Source organism: Vanessa atalanta, chromosome W (assembly GCF_905147765.1).
Source record: "Vanessa atalanta chromosome W, ilVanAtal1.2, whole genome shotgun sequence".
Classification (NCBI taxonomy): Eukaryota; Metazoa; Arthropoda; class Insecta; order Lepidoptera; family Nymphalidae; genus Vanessa; species Vanessa atalanta.
In genome coordinates, this window is record NC_061901.1 from 8100100 (window position 1) to 8119034 (window position 18935).

The 18935-nt window shown below is 37.3% G+C and overlaps 1 protein-coding gene across 1 annotated transcript; it reads right to left on the bottom strand.

Annotated features, from left to right (window-relative positions):
• Positions 1–13242: 13242 nt before the first annotated feature.
• Positions 13243–14020, bottom strand: LOC125075527. The gene has a single exon (XM_047687241.1). It carries the CDS (start codon positions 13975–13977, stop codon positions 13243–13245), a length of 735 nt encoding a protein of 244 aa, XP_047543197.1. The 5' UTR covers positions 13978–14020.
• Positions 14021–18935: the final 4915 nt, after the last annotated feature.

The window sequence follows — 18935 nt, forward strand, 5'->3', positions numbered from 1 at the left end:
GAGCGCATAGCTAATTATATAGCTGCCTGCCTGCCTGCCTGCCTGCCTGCCTGCCTGCCTGCCTGCCTGCCTGCCTGCCTGCCTGCCTGCCTGCCTGCCTGCCTGCCTGCCTGCCTGGCCAATCTACCACACTTATCTTTTAGTGATAACCCCAATGCTTTGTATAACAATCTATTTAAATTAATTAGAAACAAGTTTAATGCAATATTCACTTCTAAAACAGTTAATACAAAAAACTTTTTAAAATTCAATGATTGGGCTACTATTGGAATTCATAAAAGTAGGCAACGAATGTACGAGCTTTATAATGAAAGGACGTACAATCACAGTGCCACTTTTGCCAACTATGTAAGTAACTATTCAAAATTATTTAGAAAAGTGTGCTTTTTGGCAAAGTCTTTAACTATAAAAAATAGAATTAAGAATGAACATGACAAAATAAAAATGACTTGGAAAATTATTAATTGTGAAACTGGTAGAGGTGGCAGTCGCAGCTCCGAATTGAACTTAAATTATAATAATAAAGTCATAAATAGTGAACGGGAAGTTGCTTCAGTTTTTGAACAATTTTTTGCTGACATACCAGTTTCTACAACTAAGTTACTTATTTCTTCTCCAGCAGTTGCCGAATCATTAATGAAAGAAAATGTACGTGAATGCAAATCAAAATTTAATTTTACCCCTGTAAATACCAATGACATAATTTGTACATTTAAGTCATTAGACATTAAGAAAACTGCTGGTCTATGGGGTATTTCTGTAAAGGTGATTAATTCAATTATTGATCTAATTGCACCTTATCTTGCAATAATATTCAATGATTGTGTTCAACGTGGTGTATTTCCTGACCTGATGAAACATAGTAAAGTCATTCCAATATTTAAATCTGGTAGCTCTTCAGATCCTAACAACTATAGGCCAATCTCGATACTACCAACCCTCAGCAAAATATTTGAAAAAAATATTTTAAATCAATTATTAGCATATTTCAATAGATACAATCTGAATCTTTAAGGTATAAATTTAAAGAAATTAAGATATTGACTGTTGCTTCTCAATATATATTCTGTAATGTTTTGTATGTACGGAAAAATATTAATGTTTTTATGAGAAAATGTGATTCTCATAACGTTGGTACAAGGAACAAACACAATCTTGTTACACCTGTTACTCGACTGCATAGAGTCTGTACGGTGAATAACCGTACATTCGCGTCAACTCAGCAACAAAACTATTTATATTAATTACTATCTTAAGCAATTAGTCAGTTCACATATAGTCTCGCAGGTGTGTGGACTCATTAGCATTTATCATATTTTATTTAATCAATAAACAGTTTTATCAATTATATTATTTCTTATATCATTGAAAGTTGTGTGGAACACCGTACAACTTTATGGTCCTTCGAGCCGGATCGGAAGAAAAAAAAAAAAAAAAGGACTTTACGGTCTTTCGATCCTTGGACCTCGCGAGTGCGTGGTGACTACGTGTACAATCGAGTTATTGCAACTTGTGAGGCGAACGCTAAGTGAAACGTGGAACTTACAGTGATACTTACATCTGAAAGCCTTTATTAACATTTATCATAATCAAACAATCAAAAAATAGACACTCTATTTTATCAAGTGTTCCGGTTATCTTATATCATTTTTGAGCAAAAATGGAAGATATCATTTCCACGCAATATCAGCTTATGCAAAGCATTGAAAATGTTTACACCAACTTTAAAAAATATGGTGCTGAACGGAAGACATACTCTAACATCCAGAGGCGTATATCAACTCTAGAAGCATATTGGAACGAATTTAACGGCAATCATATGCAGCTTATTGACTATCAAAACGTTGAACATGACTACTTCAAGCACAACTGCTATCAGAGAACTAATGATTATTATCAAGACTTGGTAAAGTACCTACATCTGTACTCCTTATTTGCGGAAAATCCTTCTGTTAACCAAATGCCCGAGAAACCGCAGCTTGGCAAGTTACAATTATTTGAAACTTATATTCTAAAACCATCAGCGTCGCCTGCTAGGAGAAGTGGTATAAAAACGTCAGCTACCGCATCGTCAGACAACGACGCCTTGGGAGATGTTCCTGAGATACCAGTACCGCAACTAAGACCACAACAAAGCTCTCGTTCAAAAGAAATGAAAAGCAGCAGTACCTGTAGCAAATTAGACGAAATGCTTCGCAAGCAAAAAAGTAATTTAAGGCTTTTTCAAGAACGATCGCTAACATCGACTTCAACAGCATCGCTGAAAAATGGGAATTCGAAGACACATTAAAGCACATCGAGTCACGCTGGTCAACTATAGACAATTTACACTGGGAAATCGACAGTGAGCTGTATGAAGAAGATAAAGAATATGAGCATTCCTTTAATATTTACGAGTGGGAATATACTGAAATCAAAAAGGCTTTAAATCAAAAAATGTGGTCAGCATCGTTTAGAACACAATCAACTCCAACTATGGACATACCAACCTTCCACGGGGATTATCATAAATGGAATTCGTTTAAGGATCTATTTTTAGAAACTATTCATAAAAACCGTTCCATGTCTAATGCGCAGAAAATGCAGTTCTTGAAAAGCAAGGTCAAAGGAGAAGCTGAAAAACTCATACAACATTTAAACATCTGTACAGAAAACTATCAAATTTGTTGGGACATTCTGAGTCACCGGTTCAACAACAAAAAATGAATATTCAGCTCTCATATCAATACCATATTAAATTTACCAGCAATGTCAATTCAAACAGCAGCATTTATCAAGAAAATTCACGATACCGCCAATGAGTGCTTGAATGCCATAAGGTCGCTTGGAGTCGACATCACTACGTGGGATCCTCTAGTCGTTCATATACTTTCTCAAAAATTAGACCAAGAGACACATCAAGATTACATAGAGTCGTTAAAAAACCCTAGAGAATTACCTACGCTGGCCGAATTTTTCGAGTTTTTAGAAACGAAATTCACCTCTCTAGAAGCTTCGAAACGTAAGCAAGATAGTATTGCGCAAAAATCAATCTCGCAATATTCGTCAGTTAGGGCCAAAAAACCGAATCAGCAAAATAATTATAATAATTACAATAAATATTTTACTAACAACGCATATCAACCGAACAAACACATTTCGAAATCATTACTTGTTTCGTCAGCAGTGCAATGCCCTCAATGCAAAGGGAGACACGGCATTTTCAACTGTAAAGAACTTCTAGAAATGTCAAATGACAACAAGTTAAAGACTGTCTATGGCCTACGACTCTGCGTCAACTGTTTGCATGATCACAAGGGAAGCAAATGCATTTCAACCAGGCCATCTAATAAATGTACAAAACAGCATAACACCTTACTGCATAACGCGTTCAGCTATTCGTCACGAGCAGAAGCCGGTCACTCGGACAAAGTCAATGTATCTCAGCAGAAAGCAGCGGGAATCCTTCTTGCAACAGCATTAATCAAAGTTACAGCCGTCGATGGTACGCATCACATCATGCGAGCACTTATTGATCAAGGATCTCAAATATCTCTCATCACTGAGAACGCAGCGCAGCGACTACAATTGCCCCGTCGTCGTTGCAAAGGCGTAGTACTTGGACTAGGTTCTCAGGGAAATAATAGCAAAGGGTCCATACAAATAACAGCATCAGCAATAAACAGCGAATTCACGTTCAGCACGACAGCAATCATAATGAACACACTTATCAGTAATCTTCCGAATCTGTCATTCCCTAAACCAACATGGTCGCATATAGAGCACATTCAATTAGCGGACCCCGAGTTTTATATTAGTAAACCGATAGACCTGCTACTAGGGGCCGAAATTTATTCCCTTATTATGATGGGAGGATTGATTAAGGGAGATAATGAATCACAACCCATTGCGCAACAAACTTAACTTGGCTGGTTGCTATGCGGTAACGTTAAAACTTATCAATGTAATGTGATATTAACAAACACAGAAGATATACAAAGATTTTGGTCAATCGAAGATATCGGGAATACTTCTGGAATCATTTCATCGGAAGATCATCATTGTATCAAGCATTATAACGAACACACAACACGTCAGCCAGACGGTCGATACATCGTAAAACTCCCTATGAAACCAGACGCCATGGAAAAATTAGGAGAGTCTAAGCAGAGAGCAACAGCACAGTTTCTTCAGTTGGAGAGGAAACTTACAAAGAACAAAAAATTATTACACGAATACTCGGCTTTTATTGACGAGTACATTACGTTAGGTCATATGGAAAAAGTAAGCAGAATCGACAGTAATCAGAAACCGTCATATTATTTACCGCACCATTGTGTCATTCGCCCCGACTCCGCTACGACAAAACTGCGTTTTCAATGCGTCATCGCCTACGTCATCGGGACTTAGTCTAAACGACTTAATGTTCAGCGGCCCTAACTTGCAGAGAGACTTATTATCTTTAATTTTAAAATGGAGATTGTACGAGATAGCATTTACAGCAGATATAGAAAAAATGTACAAGCAGATCAAATTACATCCTGAAGATCAAAATTTACACAAAATAATCTGGAGAGAACCAATCGAACAACAACCTCGATACTTCACCGAAAATCGATCTCTAAATGAATATAAATTATCAACTGTTACTTATGGTACTAAGGCTGCGCCATTTCTGGCTATGATGACGCTGAAACAATTAGCAAAGGATGAAGGTCACAAATACTCAATCAGAGCTAAGCAAGCACTAGAAGAGCACTTCTACATGGATGACTTGTTGTTTGGGAGTGATGACGTCATATCTGCTTCCAAACTGAAAAATGAATTGATAGCACTCCTCAGTTTAGGTGGATTTAACCTTAGGAAGTGGTCCTCCAACAGCAGCAAATTATTGACGGATCCTGTCTCAAAGCAAACATCATTCGACTTCAAGCATCATGAATCAACGAAGGCCCTGGGTTTAAAGTGGATCCCTCAGGAAGATGTTTTATCATTCCGATTCGATTTAAGCTCTCCGTCTAAATCACTGACTAAGCGGGTACTTTTGTCGGAAATATCCAAAATATTCGACCCGGTAGGATGGCTGTCTCCCGTTACAACTAAGCTGAAACTTTTATTTCAAACAATATGGCTACACGACATCCAGTGGAATACAGAATTACCTGAAGAATATAAAAGGGAATGGCACATAATTCGGGATGATTTAGAATCTATCAACGAGATAAAGGTACAAAGATGGCTGAAAACTCACGAATTTGACACGATCGAGCTACATGGGTTTTGTGACGCATCTACCAAAGCGTACGCCTGTGTGGTGTACTACAAAATAAATAATCATCAAGATCAAAGGTGTACAAATAAATCATTTATTGTCATCGGAGCGGCGAAAGCAAGACTAGCACCTGTGAAGAAAAAAGTCACACTGCCACGACTCGAATTAATGTCTTGCCTGTTACTATCAAAGTTAATGGATGTTGTCTCACGCACATTAACTGACTATAAAATAAAAATGTTTGGATGGACGGACTCTACCGCAGCATTAGAGTGGATTCAAGGTGATTCAAATCGTTGGAAGTCGTTTGTAGCAAACCGGGTTGAAAAGATCAAAACCGTCATGCCATCAGAATGCTGGCGTTATGTAAAATCACAAGACAACCCAGCGGACTGTGCCAGTAGAGGAATCACTGTGAAGCAACTACAGCAACATCCGCTATGGTGGACTGGGCCATCGTGGTTATCCTCGTTCAATTCAAATTATCAACAGGAACGCGAGGTTTACGTCACAGACCAAGAAACAAAACAATTAAATAAACATCAAACAGCTGTTGCTGTTACCAACCAATGTAATATAATTAATGATATAATAAGCAGACACAGCAATTTCATTCATGCAACTAGAGTACTCGCTTGGATACTACGTGTGGTGTCACGTAACCGAGATTTATCAAATAAACAGTTTTATTTATCAATTAAGGAATTGTTACGATCAAAACATATGATTATAAAATATTATCAACACATCGAGTTTGCGGAGGAAATAAACTGTATTTATAATCAAGAAAAAATCAGTTCGAAAAGTAAAATTATTAACTTAAATCCTTTCTTAGATAAAGAAGGATTATTGAGAGTTGGAAGTAGAATTCAGCATGCGAATATTGAAAGTGATATGAAGACTCCGCTAATCATACCTCACGAAGGTCATTTAACAAACTTGCTAATAGACCAAGCGCATAGAAATACATTTTTCATACAAGGTTGACTCACGCCTAAGACAGCATTACTGGGTGTTAGGAGGGAACAGAGCGGTTAAGAAGTATATCCGCAAGTGTGTTACCTGCAGAAAGCATAACCCCGATAAGCAATACCAACTTATGGGTGATTTACCAGCAGCCCGCACCAATCCAACCCGGCCGTTTTACAACTGCGGCGTCGACTTCACTGGCTACGTTGACGTCAAATACAACAAAGGTCGAGGAGCCAAGACGACCAAAGGATACATTGCCGTATTCGTTTGTATGGTGACAAAAGCAGTGCATCTCGAGCTTGTCTCCGATTTATCTTCGTCAGCATTTATATCAGCACTTCGGCGGATGGCAGCTAGACGTGGGGCACCGCGTCATGTATACTGCGACAATGGAACAAACTTTGTAGGCGCCGGTCGCATCTTACAGAAAGAGTTCTTTAACTTGCAACAATTATTAGATCAACAATTTTATCACCAAATCACTGACATGGAAATAGAATTTCATTTTAACGCGCCATCTTGGCCCAGTGCCGGTGGGCTCTGGGAAGCAGCGGTCAAGAGCCTTAAGCATCACCTTCGAAGAGTACTTGGAGAACAAAAACTCACCTATAAGGAATATTCTACGATATTAGCACAGATAGAAGCATGTTTGAACACTAGACCTCTGTGTGCTATCACAGAAAATCCCAAGGACATAAATTTTCTCACACCGTCTCACTTCTTATCAAGTGGCCCGACGCTTAGCATCATAGAAACCGAACGAGATGAAAGGACAAGATGGCAGCTAACACAAAAATATCTTTAATGATTTATGGAAACGTTGGCAAAACGAATATCTGTGTCAATTATCAGCTCGCAGTAAGTGGCAGCAGCTCCAGCAGAATCAACAAATAGGCGATTTAGTCATCATTCATGACACGAACTTACCTCCCGGCAAATGGCTACTTGGCAGAGTCGTCGATTTTCACCCTGGAAAGGATGGGCATCTACGGGTCGTAACAGTCAAGACGAAGAATGGCAACATCCAAAGACCAGTCGTAAAGTTATCAACGTTGCCTATTAGTAATAAAGGAAGTTTACTACAACAATCTAAACAATCAACTTCATCAGAAACTGCATCAAAAATATTTAAACCGAAAGTTCGTTCCGGCATCAAGACAATGCTTATAACTTTATTTACAATGTTGCTTATATTACCGATACAATGTTCATATAACATAGCGCAATTGAAAGACAATCAAGCGATCTATTTCGACAAGATTTCTAATATGCATTTAGCAAGAGGCGAATGGAAGCTTATTGTTTATTTTGACATGAAACCGTATTGGGAAGGCTCCGAAATTTTAAGAAAATATTTAAACCATATAGAAACTTTATGCAAAAGATGTAACCAACCACTGTGTGAAACAATTATAACACAGTTTGAACAAGCCTATAAGGAACTTGAACATTACAATCACCTGTTGCTTGGTCAGCAGTTTAACGATGACGCCACGAGAAAGTCACGGGCGAAACGTGGTCTAATCAACGGTATCGGAAACATTGCGCATTCACTGTTTGGAGTCCTCGATGATCAATTTGCCGAACAATATAAAAAAGATATCGAATTACTGCGATTAAATCAAAAACATATAGCCACACTCTGGAAAAATCATACCTCGATAGTCGAAGCGGAACATAATTTACTACAAAGAATCGAATCTACAATGAATAAGCAACACAAAGTCATCAATCAACATATAAACAAATTAGATAGAGTTACAAGCAATTTTAGTGAAAAAATTCAAGATATGTTAAACAGCAACGAGTTTGCATTATCAGCTATAATAATAACTAATATGTTACAGAATCTCAAAACCATCCAAGAATACTTACTTGACACTATTGCCGACCTTCATTATGGAACGTTTAACGTACACCTGATAACACCAGAGCAGCTAAAAAATGAATTAAACAGCATATCAGGGCATTTGCCCAAGGAACTATCATTACCAATTAACAACATCATAGGAGATCTTCCGAAATTATATCATCTTTTAAAGGTTAAGGCAAAGGCTACAAGGGAATATTTTATTTTTGAGATTCGGATACCGCTTGTTACAAGAGAGTCATATGAAATATTTAACCTTATACCTATTCAGAAAGGTAACAAGAGTAGCATGGTCAGCATAAAACCGATAGCAGACTACATAGCCTTGAGTATACAAAAGGACTTATACTTACCTATGACTCAAGCTGATATTCAAAAATGCCGTCCATTTCACGATTACACTTACCTGTGTATGTTACGAACTCCAATATATCGTCTGACGTCAGATAAAAACCTCTGCGTCAGAAGTGACGTATCATCACACTGCGTCACTATTAACGAGTCGTGCAAAGCAAGCTGGCTAGGATTACATGAACTTAACACATATTTGTTTTCATGTTGCGAACAATGCAGAGTTCATATAATATGTGACAATCAAATGTCAGCAAAGATTTTAAATGGCTGCGGAATAATAAATCTAGGAGAAAACTGTGTTCTCAAATCTGAAGAGATCACGATCTTTTCGCATCAACGGCGAGAAAACAGTCTCCATACTGAAATAAACGTACCGAAAATAAACATTCCGCCAATTAATCAAGTAATAGATTTTGAAGTTTCTACGGACAACACTACATCAACATTTATAAACAAAGATGTCGACCATACGCAGTTCCTGTTAGAAGCAAATAAAATCGAAGATCAAATTCAACAACTGAAAGTTACGCCTGCAGAAATCCGTTTGAATGAAGCTTCTGCGCATGACATAACTTTATATATAATACTCTTTATTGCACTGAGAAATTTTACATGATAATTTTACTCATGAAATTATTGTTCACAATGGCGGGCTTATTTCTAAAAGAAATTTCTTCCAGCCAACCCACAGCTGTAAGAGATAGTGTTATGTAGCAGGTATAAGTAGTGCAACATTAGATACTCTTACTAATAATATATAGAAGAAACAATTTTAATATAAGATAAGATAAGATAAATATACTTTATTGTACACCGAAACAAAAAAATACAAGAAGCAACACAACAAAATAGAAAACACTGTACAAAAGGCGGTCTTATCGCTAAAAGAGCGATCTCTTCCAGACAACCTTTGGATAGAGGACATTGAATACTGTAAGAAAGGGGTTCGGAGGTGTACACCTTTTAAATCATATATACACAAACATAAAGTATCTACATAACATACATACATACGATTAATACATGTTATATATAATATATAAATACGTGTATAAACAAAATAATACATATGTTTTATAAATAAATTCAAATACATAAAAATACAATATATATATATAAAGTATTATTATATTTCATAAATAAAAGTACAACGATTTACAATGACAAATAATAGCGTTTTACAAGCCTCTTAAAAGCAGCAACGGATTGTGCACGTCTTGTATTTATGGGCAAGGAGTTCCACAAGCGTACTGCTTGGACAGAGAAGGATTTAGTAAAAAAGGAAGAAGTATGGGAAGGAGTTTTAAGAGTAAGGTTTTGTTCGGAGCGAAGACTGCGGAAATGGGAATCACTAAGGAATTGGAAGGACTGTTTTAGATAAATAGGGGCATTGGGGTTGAAAAGTATACAGTAGAGAAGAGAGAGAATGTGTGTATTCCTGCGAAGGCGGATCGGGAGCCACTCGAGCTTTTTGCGAAAATCGGAAATGTGGTCATACTTGCGAAGCCCAAATATGAACCTGATGCAAAGATTTTGAATGCGCTCAAGTTTGTTCAATTGATCTTCTCTAAGATCAAGATAACAGCAATCTGCATAATCAAGAATTGGTAAAAGGATAGATTGTGCTAACGCAATTTTGGTGGGAATCGGTAAAAGGTTACGTAATCTACGTAGGGAACCAACAGCAACAAACATTTTTCTGCTTACCTCACTCATTTGTGGATTCCAAGAAAGGGTTTTATCGAATATTATACCCAGATTTTTAATTTTATCACTGTATGGAATTATGGCATTGTCAAATAATATAGGGGATAAAAGAGAAAAATCTATTCGTGAGATTAATATTGGACTGCCAATAATAATAGATTGACACTTAAGTGGATTTATTTTGAGACCGAATGAATTGCTCCAACTTAAGATCTTTTTTAAGTCTGAGTTAATTGTCTGTATTGTCAGTGGTAAATCTATTAACTTAGAGTGACAGTAAATCTGAAAATCGTCGGCATACAGGTGGTAGAGAGAAGATATATTGTGAGTTATGGAATTAATAAAAATCGAAAATAGCAGAGGTGAAAGCACTCCGCCTTGGGGCACACCGGCATTTAAAATTGACCAATCAGAATAAGAGTCCTGAACTCGGATTCTTTGTCTGCGGCCATGTAGATAACAACGAAACCAGTCAATTACAGTAGGACATATATTAAGAGAACTTAAAATAGCCAGTAATATGTCAAAATCAACAGTATTGAAGGCATTACTGAAATCCAGTAATGTCAAAACTGTAACTTCCTGGTTATCCATAGCTAATCTGATGTCATCGGTGATCTTAACTAAAGCAGTAGCCGTACTATGACAAGTTCGGAAACCCGACTGAAGTGGGTTAAATAGGTTATTTTTGGTTAGGAATAAATTAAGTTGTTGGTAAACAAGGCGCTCCAGGACTTTTGAGAGAAAAGGAAGTATGGATATAGGGCGGAAATCACTATAGGACGATGGATTAACTTTTTTCGGTAATGGGACAATTTGAGCGTCTTTCCAGGAGGAAGGATAAATACCAGTATTAATGGAATTATTAAGGATACATGTGATGACAGGAATAAGGTAATCAATGATAGGAATTATCATTTTACGGCTAATGCAGTCAGAGCCGACAGCATCAGAATTTATAGCTAAAATATTCTTCTTAATATCACTTTCCGTTAATTGACTAAAACTAAAAGATGGGAATGCTGGAGTGGATGAAGCAGAAAGATTATTTATTGTTTTTGATTTGACAGTGCCATCGATAGCAACTGCTGACGCGAAATGATTATTGAGCTGATTAAGATCGACATTATTGAAGTTTGTATCCGACTGAGCTTTCCCAACTCCAAGAGATTTCAGAAATTTCCAAACTTTAGAGGTATCGCCCTCCTCAACTACAGCTTTGTGAATATGCCGTCGATGTGTGTCTCTACACAGCCTGTTGCAACGATTTCGATACTTTATATATTTTTCTTTATTTGTGTCTGTCGGATTCGATTTATATTTGGCTTTAGCTAAATTTTTCTTTTCTTGGAGACGTTTTATATCTGAGGTAAGCCATGGTGCCGGTAAATGTTTGATACGAATACGCCGAACAGGTGCATGTGTATCATAAAGTTTAGTTAAAAGCGAATTGAATACACCAACCTGTTCATTAACAGTATTTCCATTTAACGCCAGCGACCAATCAATCTTAGCAGCATCAGCTTGCAGACGCTCTAAATCCATCCCAGCAAAATTGCGTTGCAGAAGAATTCTTGATTTTGCCTTCGGGGGTTTGATTTTATAGGATAGATATAAAAGATCATGGTAAGAAAAGGCATGCGCATCACATTGACCATGTTTTTCAACATGGTCAATAGATGACACAATGATTAAATCAAGAAGAGAAGGAACAGAATGAGGAAAACAGTGCGTAGCAGAAAGTGGCAAGACTGTCATGTTCACCCCGTTGACAAGCGATGTCAGACGAGATGACCGACAATCATTTTTAAGCAGACATGTATTGAAGTCACCCATGACCACCGTATGACTGTACGAAGGTACGAATGACTCCAACAGTTTTTCAAAACTTAAAAAATAATCCACATTCTGCGACGGACTATAATAGACACCTAAAAGAAGTTTAGTGTGTGAAAGTGTAACATCAATGAAAAGGTGTTCTGCCTCTCCACTGGTGTGAGACTGAGAGTAACTAACAATCGAGTATGCAATATGAGATCTGAGATATATGGCAACACCCCCGCCCGTTCGCCCTAAACGATCATTTCGGATCAGATGGAAACCAGGGAGTGAATACGTTGTAGACGGCAAACAGGGTTTAAGCCATGACTCAGATATCAATATTGCATGAAGATTTTTATTCTGGAAAGAGGATAATAAGTCTGGATAATGTGCAGGAATACTTTGCGCATTAATATGAACTATATTAAAATTTTTTTCAACATCAGAGAAATAAGTATCAAGGGACTCGTTGACGGAATGTATACTATGGAAACTACTGTCACTGTTCGAACCATTTGAGGATAAAGAAAAAAAAGATTCACTATCAGAGCTGTCATTAAAAGCCATTGTAACTACAACTGTAAGTAAAGTATAAATAATAATAAATATGTATATAAATTATTTTAAATATATAATTATATATATTTCAATATTATAAAATGTCTATAACTGCTAAAAAAATATAATAAATTTAGTATAATGTCCATTTATCCGCCAGCTGTAAGGAAAACAAAGCACATTTATTACACTCAAAAACAAAAATCAATATAAGATTAACAAAGCAGGATTCATGCATCATACATGTAACCCAAAAACATAAACAAAAAAAAAAATCATAGTAATAAAAAAACCAAATAATGTAATAAAAAAGCAAATAATAATAATAAAAGAAAAACCAAAATAACTAAAAAAAAAAAAATAAAATAAAATAAAAGAACCATAACAACACTGACAATAAAAAAAAAAAAAAAAAAATAAAAAAAAATAAAAGACATCCATAACACCAAGATCCCAATGCCAAGTCCATATTTAAATATCTATGTACATAATACGAAAATTAATCCTGCATTCTGTGACAGAATATTTTAGTCTGTGACAGATGATAGATAATTATTAAATAAGACATTGACACTTCGGACATTTGACAGTTTGACATACACAATGATAAAATAATTAGAGTAGGTAACCGTAAGAGAAATTATTAGATGTAAATAAAGTTAACAAGTGGGTACTAAGCTAGTAAAGTCGAGAAAGTAAACATTAGAAATTACTTTTTTATCAGTCTCTTAGTACGTGTAACAATTACCTTGTCAACACCTTTGGAGTCACAAGACTTTGTTTGAACCGGCGACTTCGTAGTAGACGCAGTGGGTATGCTGTTGAGGTCCGACAGGCTTTCAACTCGATGACGAGCACCATCCGACGCTATTACGTATATGAAACCGTCCCGCGTCCAGCACTTATTTATGCCAAAGCGTCTTCTGGCTTCGAGGAAAACATCGTGCCTGCTTTTCGTCAAGAACTCCGACTCTGTTAAGCCCGTGCCTTTAAATTTGGTTTTTGCGAACCAAACTTTATCGCGGATGCTAACGTCAGTGAATTTTACCACAATAGGCCTGGGTTTCTTATCTGACCGTTGGCCTAAGCGGTATGAGTGCTTAATGCTGGCGCTTGAAAAGTTTGGAAGCAAGAGATGATCCGCTACAAGGCCCGTGACGCGAGCCGACGTGTCTTCAGTCTTCTCCTCTGGGACACCATGAAGAAGAAGCATCTTCCGTCTATGCCGCATCTCCTGACGGTCAAGCTCTCTCCCAAGAAATTCTACTTGGCACTGAAGAGTGTTTAAAGCAGATATTACAAAGGATTTAAATGTAATAAAATCTGATGCCAAAGAAGTTGTAGATCCGGGAGAGGAGGTTTTATTTAGATCGTGCTGGAACTCTTGCATCCTGTTATTAAACAACTCTGTCATGGCTGCCAGTGATTGCTTGATAGAGTCCATATTGAGTGTTTAAGTTGGTGGTAATTGTTTAGAGTGAACTTTATTAAAGGAAAACACTTGCTGACGGTAAATGTAAGCTACATATATTAATTTTTCATATCACTGTATATAAAATATGAATATGTATATTTAATTTAAATAAAAAGTTCAAGAGCAAAATTTTGTGCTGTGCATTAATTCACTCCTACCCGCCGAAAAAAACAAAAAAACAAAAATATAATATAATTTATATGTCCTAATAAACTTTCTTTTCGTCATCATCATCGTAACTGGCATCAGGGGTACTGAGACCCCCCCTAGTCCCTGCGACGCCTATTGAGGCGGGGGGAGAAGGTGCGCGTAGCGCTTCTTCCTCCTCCCCGGTCGTCTTCGGCGGAGCGGGTCTGCAGCGGCATCCTCTTCCCGCTCCCGCTCCGCGGCTTTCTTCTGCGATATCACGTTTTCGCAGAAGGAGCGCATCTCCGACCAACACGTCTCGCTACCGAGCATTTCATTGACGATGCTCGGCAGCGAGAGGTCTCCGCCCATAGTCGCCGCAAGGGTGTGCCTCTGGGGCCCCCACGCAGCACACTCACTCAGGGTGTGGTGCGCCGTGTCGACTGGCGCACCACACTCGTGGCAGGAGGGTGACACCTGCCGCCGCGCTATCCCGTGCAGGTACTTACCGAAAGCATCCGTGCCCGGTAAGTACCTGCGTCATCCTGAAGGTGAGTGTGCCCTTCTTCCTCTCGACCCAGCGACTCAAGTGGGGGCGGATCGCCTCCACTGTCGCCAGGCCCGCCGTGAGTGACCCCAGATCCTCCTGCCATTGGGCGATCAAGGCTTGCTGGTCTAGATCCCTGATCCGCCCGACCTCCGCCGACCCTGGACGGTCGCCGCGGTTCCTCGCCTCGACCCGGAACCGGTACACTTCCGCGAGCACCTCCGCCTGGAGCTCCCAGGGCAAATCGCTCGCGAGAAGTGTCGCCACGTACTGCACCTAGACAACCTCTAAAAAAAAAATTTTCTCCTCTCGAACTTCCAAAACAAATATAAGTAAATACCACCACTCTAACAGATATTATCGAAAATGTTGATCATGGCCATCAGGTGGATGCTATCTATACAGATTTTTCTAAAGCTTTCGATAAAGTAAACCACACTTTACTATTACAAAAACTCTTAGCATATGGAATATCAAATCCATTACTAAATTGGTGCAAATCATATCTGTTAGGACGATCTTTTATTGTGGTACTCGATGGATATCAATCTGACCCTTTTGCTAATTATTCTGGTGTCCCTCAGGGATCGAACTTGGGTCCTTTATTTTTTAACATTTTCATAAACGACATAGTGAACATATCCAATAATAGTGGTATGAGTCTGTTTGCGGATGACTTAAAATTGATGCGAGTCATAAAGGATGTAAGGGATCAACATCTTTTACAGGAAGATCTCAATAGGTTAACTAAATGGTGTAGGACGAACAAAATGTATCTCAATGTCGAGAAATGTGTCCATATAAAATTTACACGCAAAAAATATATTTTTCCGTCCAAATATTTCATTAATGGAAGAGTATTATCCGAAACTAATAATATTAGAGATCTCGGTGTCATCATGGACAGTCGTCTTAGTTTTATTCCCCACATTGATCGTAGCCTGGAACTAGCGAACAGATCTCTTGGTTTTGTTATGCGCAGTACTAAAGGATTCAAGAATACTGCAACAATTTTTAAGATCTTTATTAGTCTTGTCCGTGGTAAACTGGAATACTGTAATATTATTTGGTCACCTTATAAAAAAATCCATACCACAAGGATTGAAAATATTCAAAAACGTTTCTTGAGGCAAATATCATATAGGTTTAAACTAAACCTTAAGAATTATAATGACAGCTTAAAGTACTTTAAAATATTTAGTCTTGAAATGAGAAGGAAAACCCTATGTTTAATGTTTCTTTTTAAACTTTTAAACAACAAAATTGACTGTCCAGATCTCTTAAATAGATTTCTATTTCGAGTTCCATCAAAAGTACCACGATATCCTTGCAAACTATTTCAAGTTGCAACATACAGGACTCAGTTAGGTAAAAATTCACCAATTTCCAGAATGGCGACATTATATAATCAAATCGCTAAAGAAATTAATAATTTGGACATATGTCATGATAAACAGGTACAGTTTAGACAAAAAATTTTGACCTACTTTTCAAATCATGAATGCATGCACTATTAAAATTAAGTTAAACTTGGATCTCAAATTAAAGACTCTTTTTATAAATATGCATATATACTATATTTTCCTAAAAGTATATGTATATTTATAAATTTAGGTATAGATTTATTTCTTAGTTAATTTAAAATTTAAATTTAAGCCACATTTAAAGTAATAATCATAATAATATAATAATCAAAATATAGTGTTTAATTTCGTGGTAATTATTATGTAATGTAATTGTTTTATTGAATAATGTAAGAGATTTATTGTATTTTTAATCATTATTGTTTCTTAATTTAATTTTTGATACACTACATTATTAATGTTTTGCATGTTGTGATAACCTATAATTAAAAGGACATTTAAGTCATTTTTATTATATAGTCTTTATAACGCATGTAATAATGTTTACTTTTGTTGGTTATCCAAATAAATAAATAAATGGGTAAGGAGGTAAACAATGACTGGACATCAAAACTAACCATTGTCTCGTTGTTGGTTAATTTAAGGTCTTTGATTTCACCAACAAACTGGTAAGAATCCTTGACATACGCCGCAGTGTGTCCTCGGAGGGGTGATAATATCCTTGCTATGTGTTGAGCCAATCTATATGTTAGTGTATCGATTTGGCTTACAATAGGACGCAGCGGAGCACCAGTTTTATGGATCTTAGGTAACCCATACAGTTAGGGTGGCTTTGCACATGTAGGCACGAGTGATTTTTTGTCCAGATTTAATTTTTCTTGATGTTTAGATATTAACGCGGATGTCTTTTTAAGAATATTATTAGTAGGGTCTTTAGTTACTTTTTTAAAAGTTTTTACATCCGATAAAATCGCGGAAATTTTCTGGTTATAATCACACGTATCCATCACAACGGTCGCGTTTCCCTTATCTGCTCGGAGGACTGTAATGTCTTTATTATTGCGTAAGTTCTTCAGTGCTATAGATTCATCACGAGTAAGGTTTCTTTTCGGTGGCCGGCTACGACGTAAAACACTCGAAATGTCCTGTCGAATAGTTTCCGAGTCTTCCTTTGTGATGTTATTTTTGAAAAGACACTCCTCCACATTGCAAATAATGTCTTCAAACGGTATTGTGGATGGAGCCGGTGCAAAATTTAATCCTTTATTTAATACCGCAATAGTCGATTCATCTAAACTTTGTTTTTTTTTTCTGGCTTTTATTTGTGCCAAAAAGACACAGATTATTTCGCCAATGTCACGTGCGATGGAGAAGACACGGTAGAGATTGATTGGTGCGGTCGAGATTGCAGGCTCAATTTAATTTTGAAGGCATAATAGTAGTAGACGGAATTAAAAAACCCACAGCCTAAAACAACACATTAATAATAATTAGATAAAAAAAAATAACTGCTATTTAAACACAGAAAAACAATCACAAAACTATTTATAGCTTAATCTTATTACGTTCAATATATTTACATAGAAATTTACAAAATGGACTAAACACAAACATTAATAAACATTCGACATTAATAGGGCGAGGAACTTTTGGAGGGAGAACGTCATATGCGGGATAGAGGCATGTTTGGGGCAAGAGAACAGTATATGGGGTAGGGAACCTTCGTCTAGGCCACACTCACACAAAGAGTGATCTCTAACTCTAATTTTACATAGATGTATGGGAGTACATGCATGTCCAAGGCGTAGTCGGCAGATAGTTGTGGTGATCCAACGATTGGCTTGCCTGTGAAGTGAAAACCAAGGTCGCCTTGGGATGTCTGGTTGAAGAGATGCGTAAAATCTACCTTTAGATTTTGATGAAATTTTCCAAACAGAGTTCCAGGATTTATCCAGATGAGTTTTCGCTAAAGCACACAAATCCTGAGTTGAATTTTTAAAATGATCTAGAGAGCCAGTTGTTATAGCAGCTCTAGCGAACGAGTCTGCGGCTTCATTACCGCTTATACCAGAATGGCTTGGTATCCAGACAAGCGATATTTCTAGCCCTTTTTGGTGACACGAGAACAAAGCCTCCCTGATCTTAAGGATGATAAAAAATTTCCGCCTACTACGAAATGGATTTTCCCTAATTGCCAACAGACAGCTCAAAGAGTCTGTCAGGATAACAGTCTGTCTTAGGTCATGGGATTGGGCAAATAGGATGGCTTCCAGAATTGCAATCGCTTCACCGGAAAAAATTGATGTTTCAGGAGGGGATTTGAATTGAAGGATAATTTTGAATTTGGGAATTCAACAGGCTGAACCGACACAGCTATCGGGGGATATTTTAGAGGCATCAGTAAATATAAGGAGATGGTTTGACCATTTTTGATGAAAGATTCTTTGAAATTTACAGTTTGTTTCAGGAGCCCCTTTAGTAAGACCAAGATCTGTGATAATTGGAGGATTATATACAAGAGCTCTAAATGGAGTGGAAAAAAGAGGATTTGAATGGAACCTCAATATAGGATGCGGAAGTTTGGTAAATTTTAAAAAACTATCTAATAACAAGGATGGACTTTTAGGACGAGCACAGAGTTGGGACAGTTTGCTTAAACGGGACCAAAGAGGATGAGAGGATAACTGTAATGATTTTACCACGAAGCGGTCGCATAAAAATTGTCTTCTTAGTTGTAGAGGAGGATCAACACATTCAACTTGCAGGGCGTTAGTGGGTGAAGTCTTCATGGCTCCTATAATTATTCTAAGGCATTTGTGTTGGATTCTATTAAGTTTATCAGAAACGGTTTTATTAAGTGGATCTAAGACAAATAATCCATAGTCTAAATG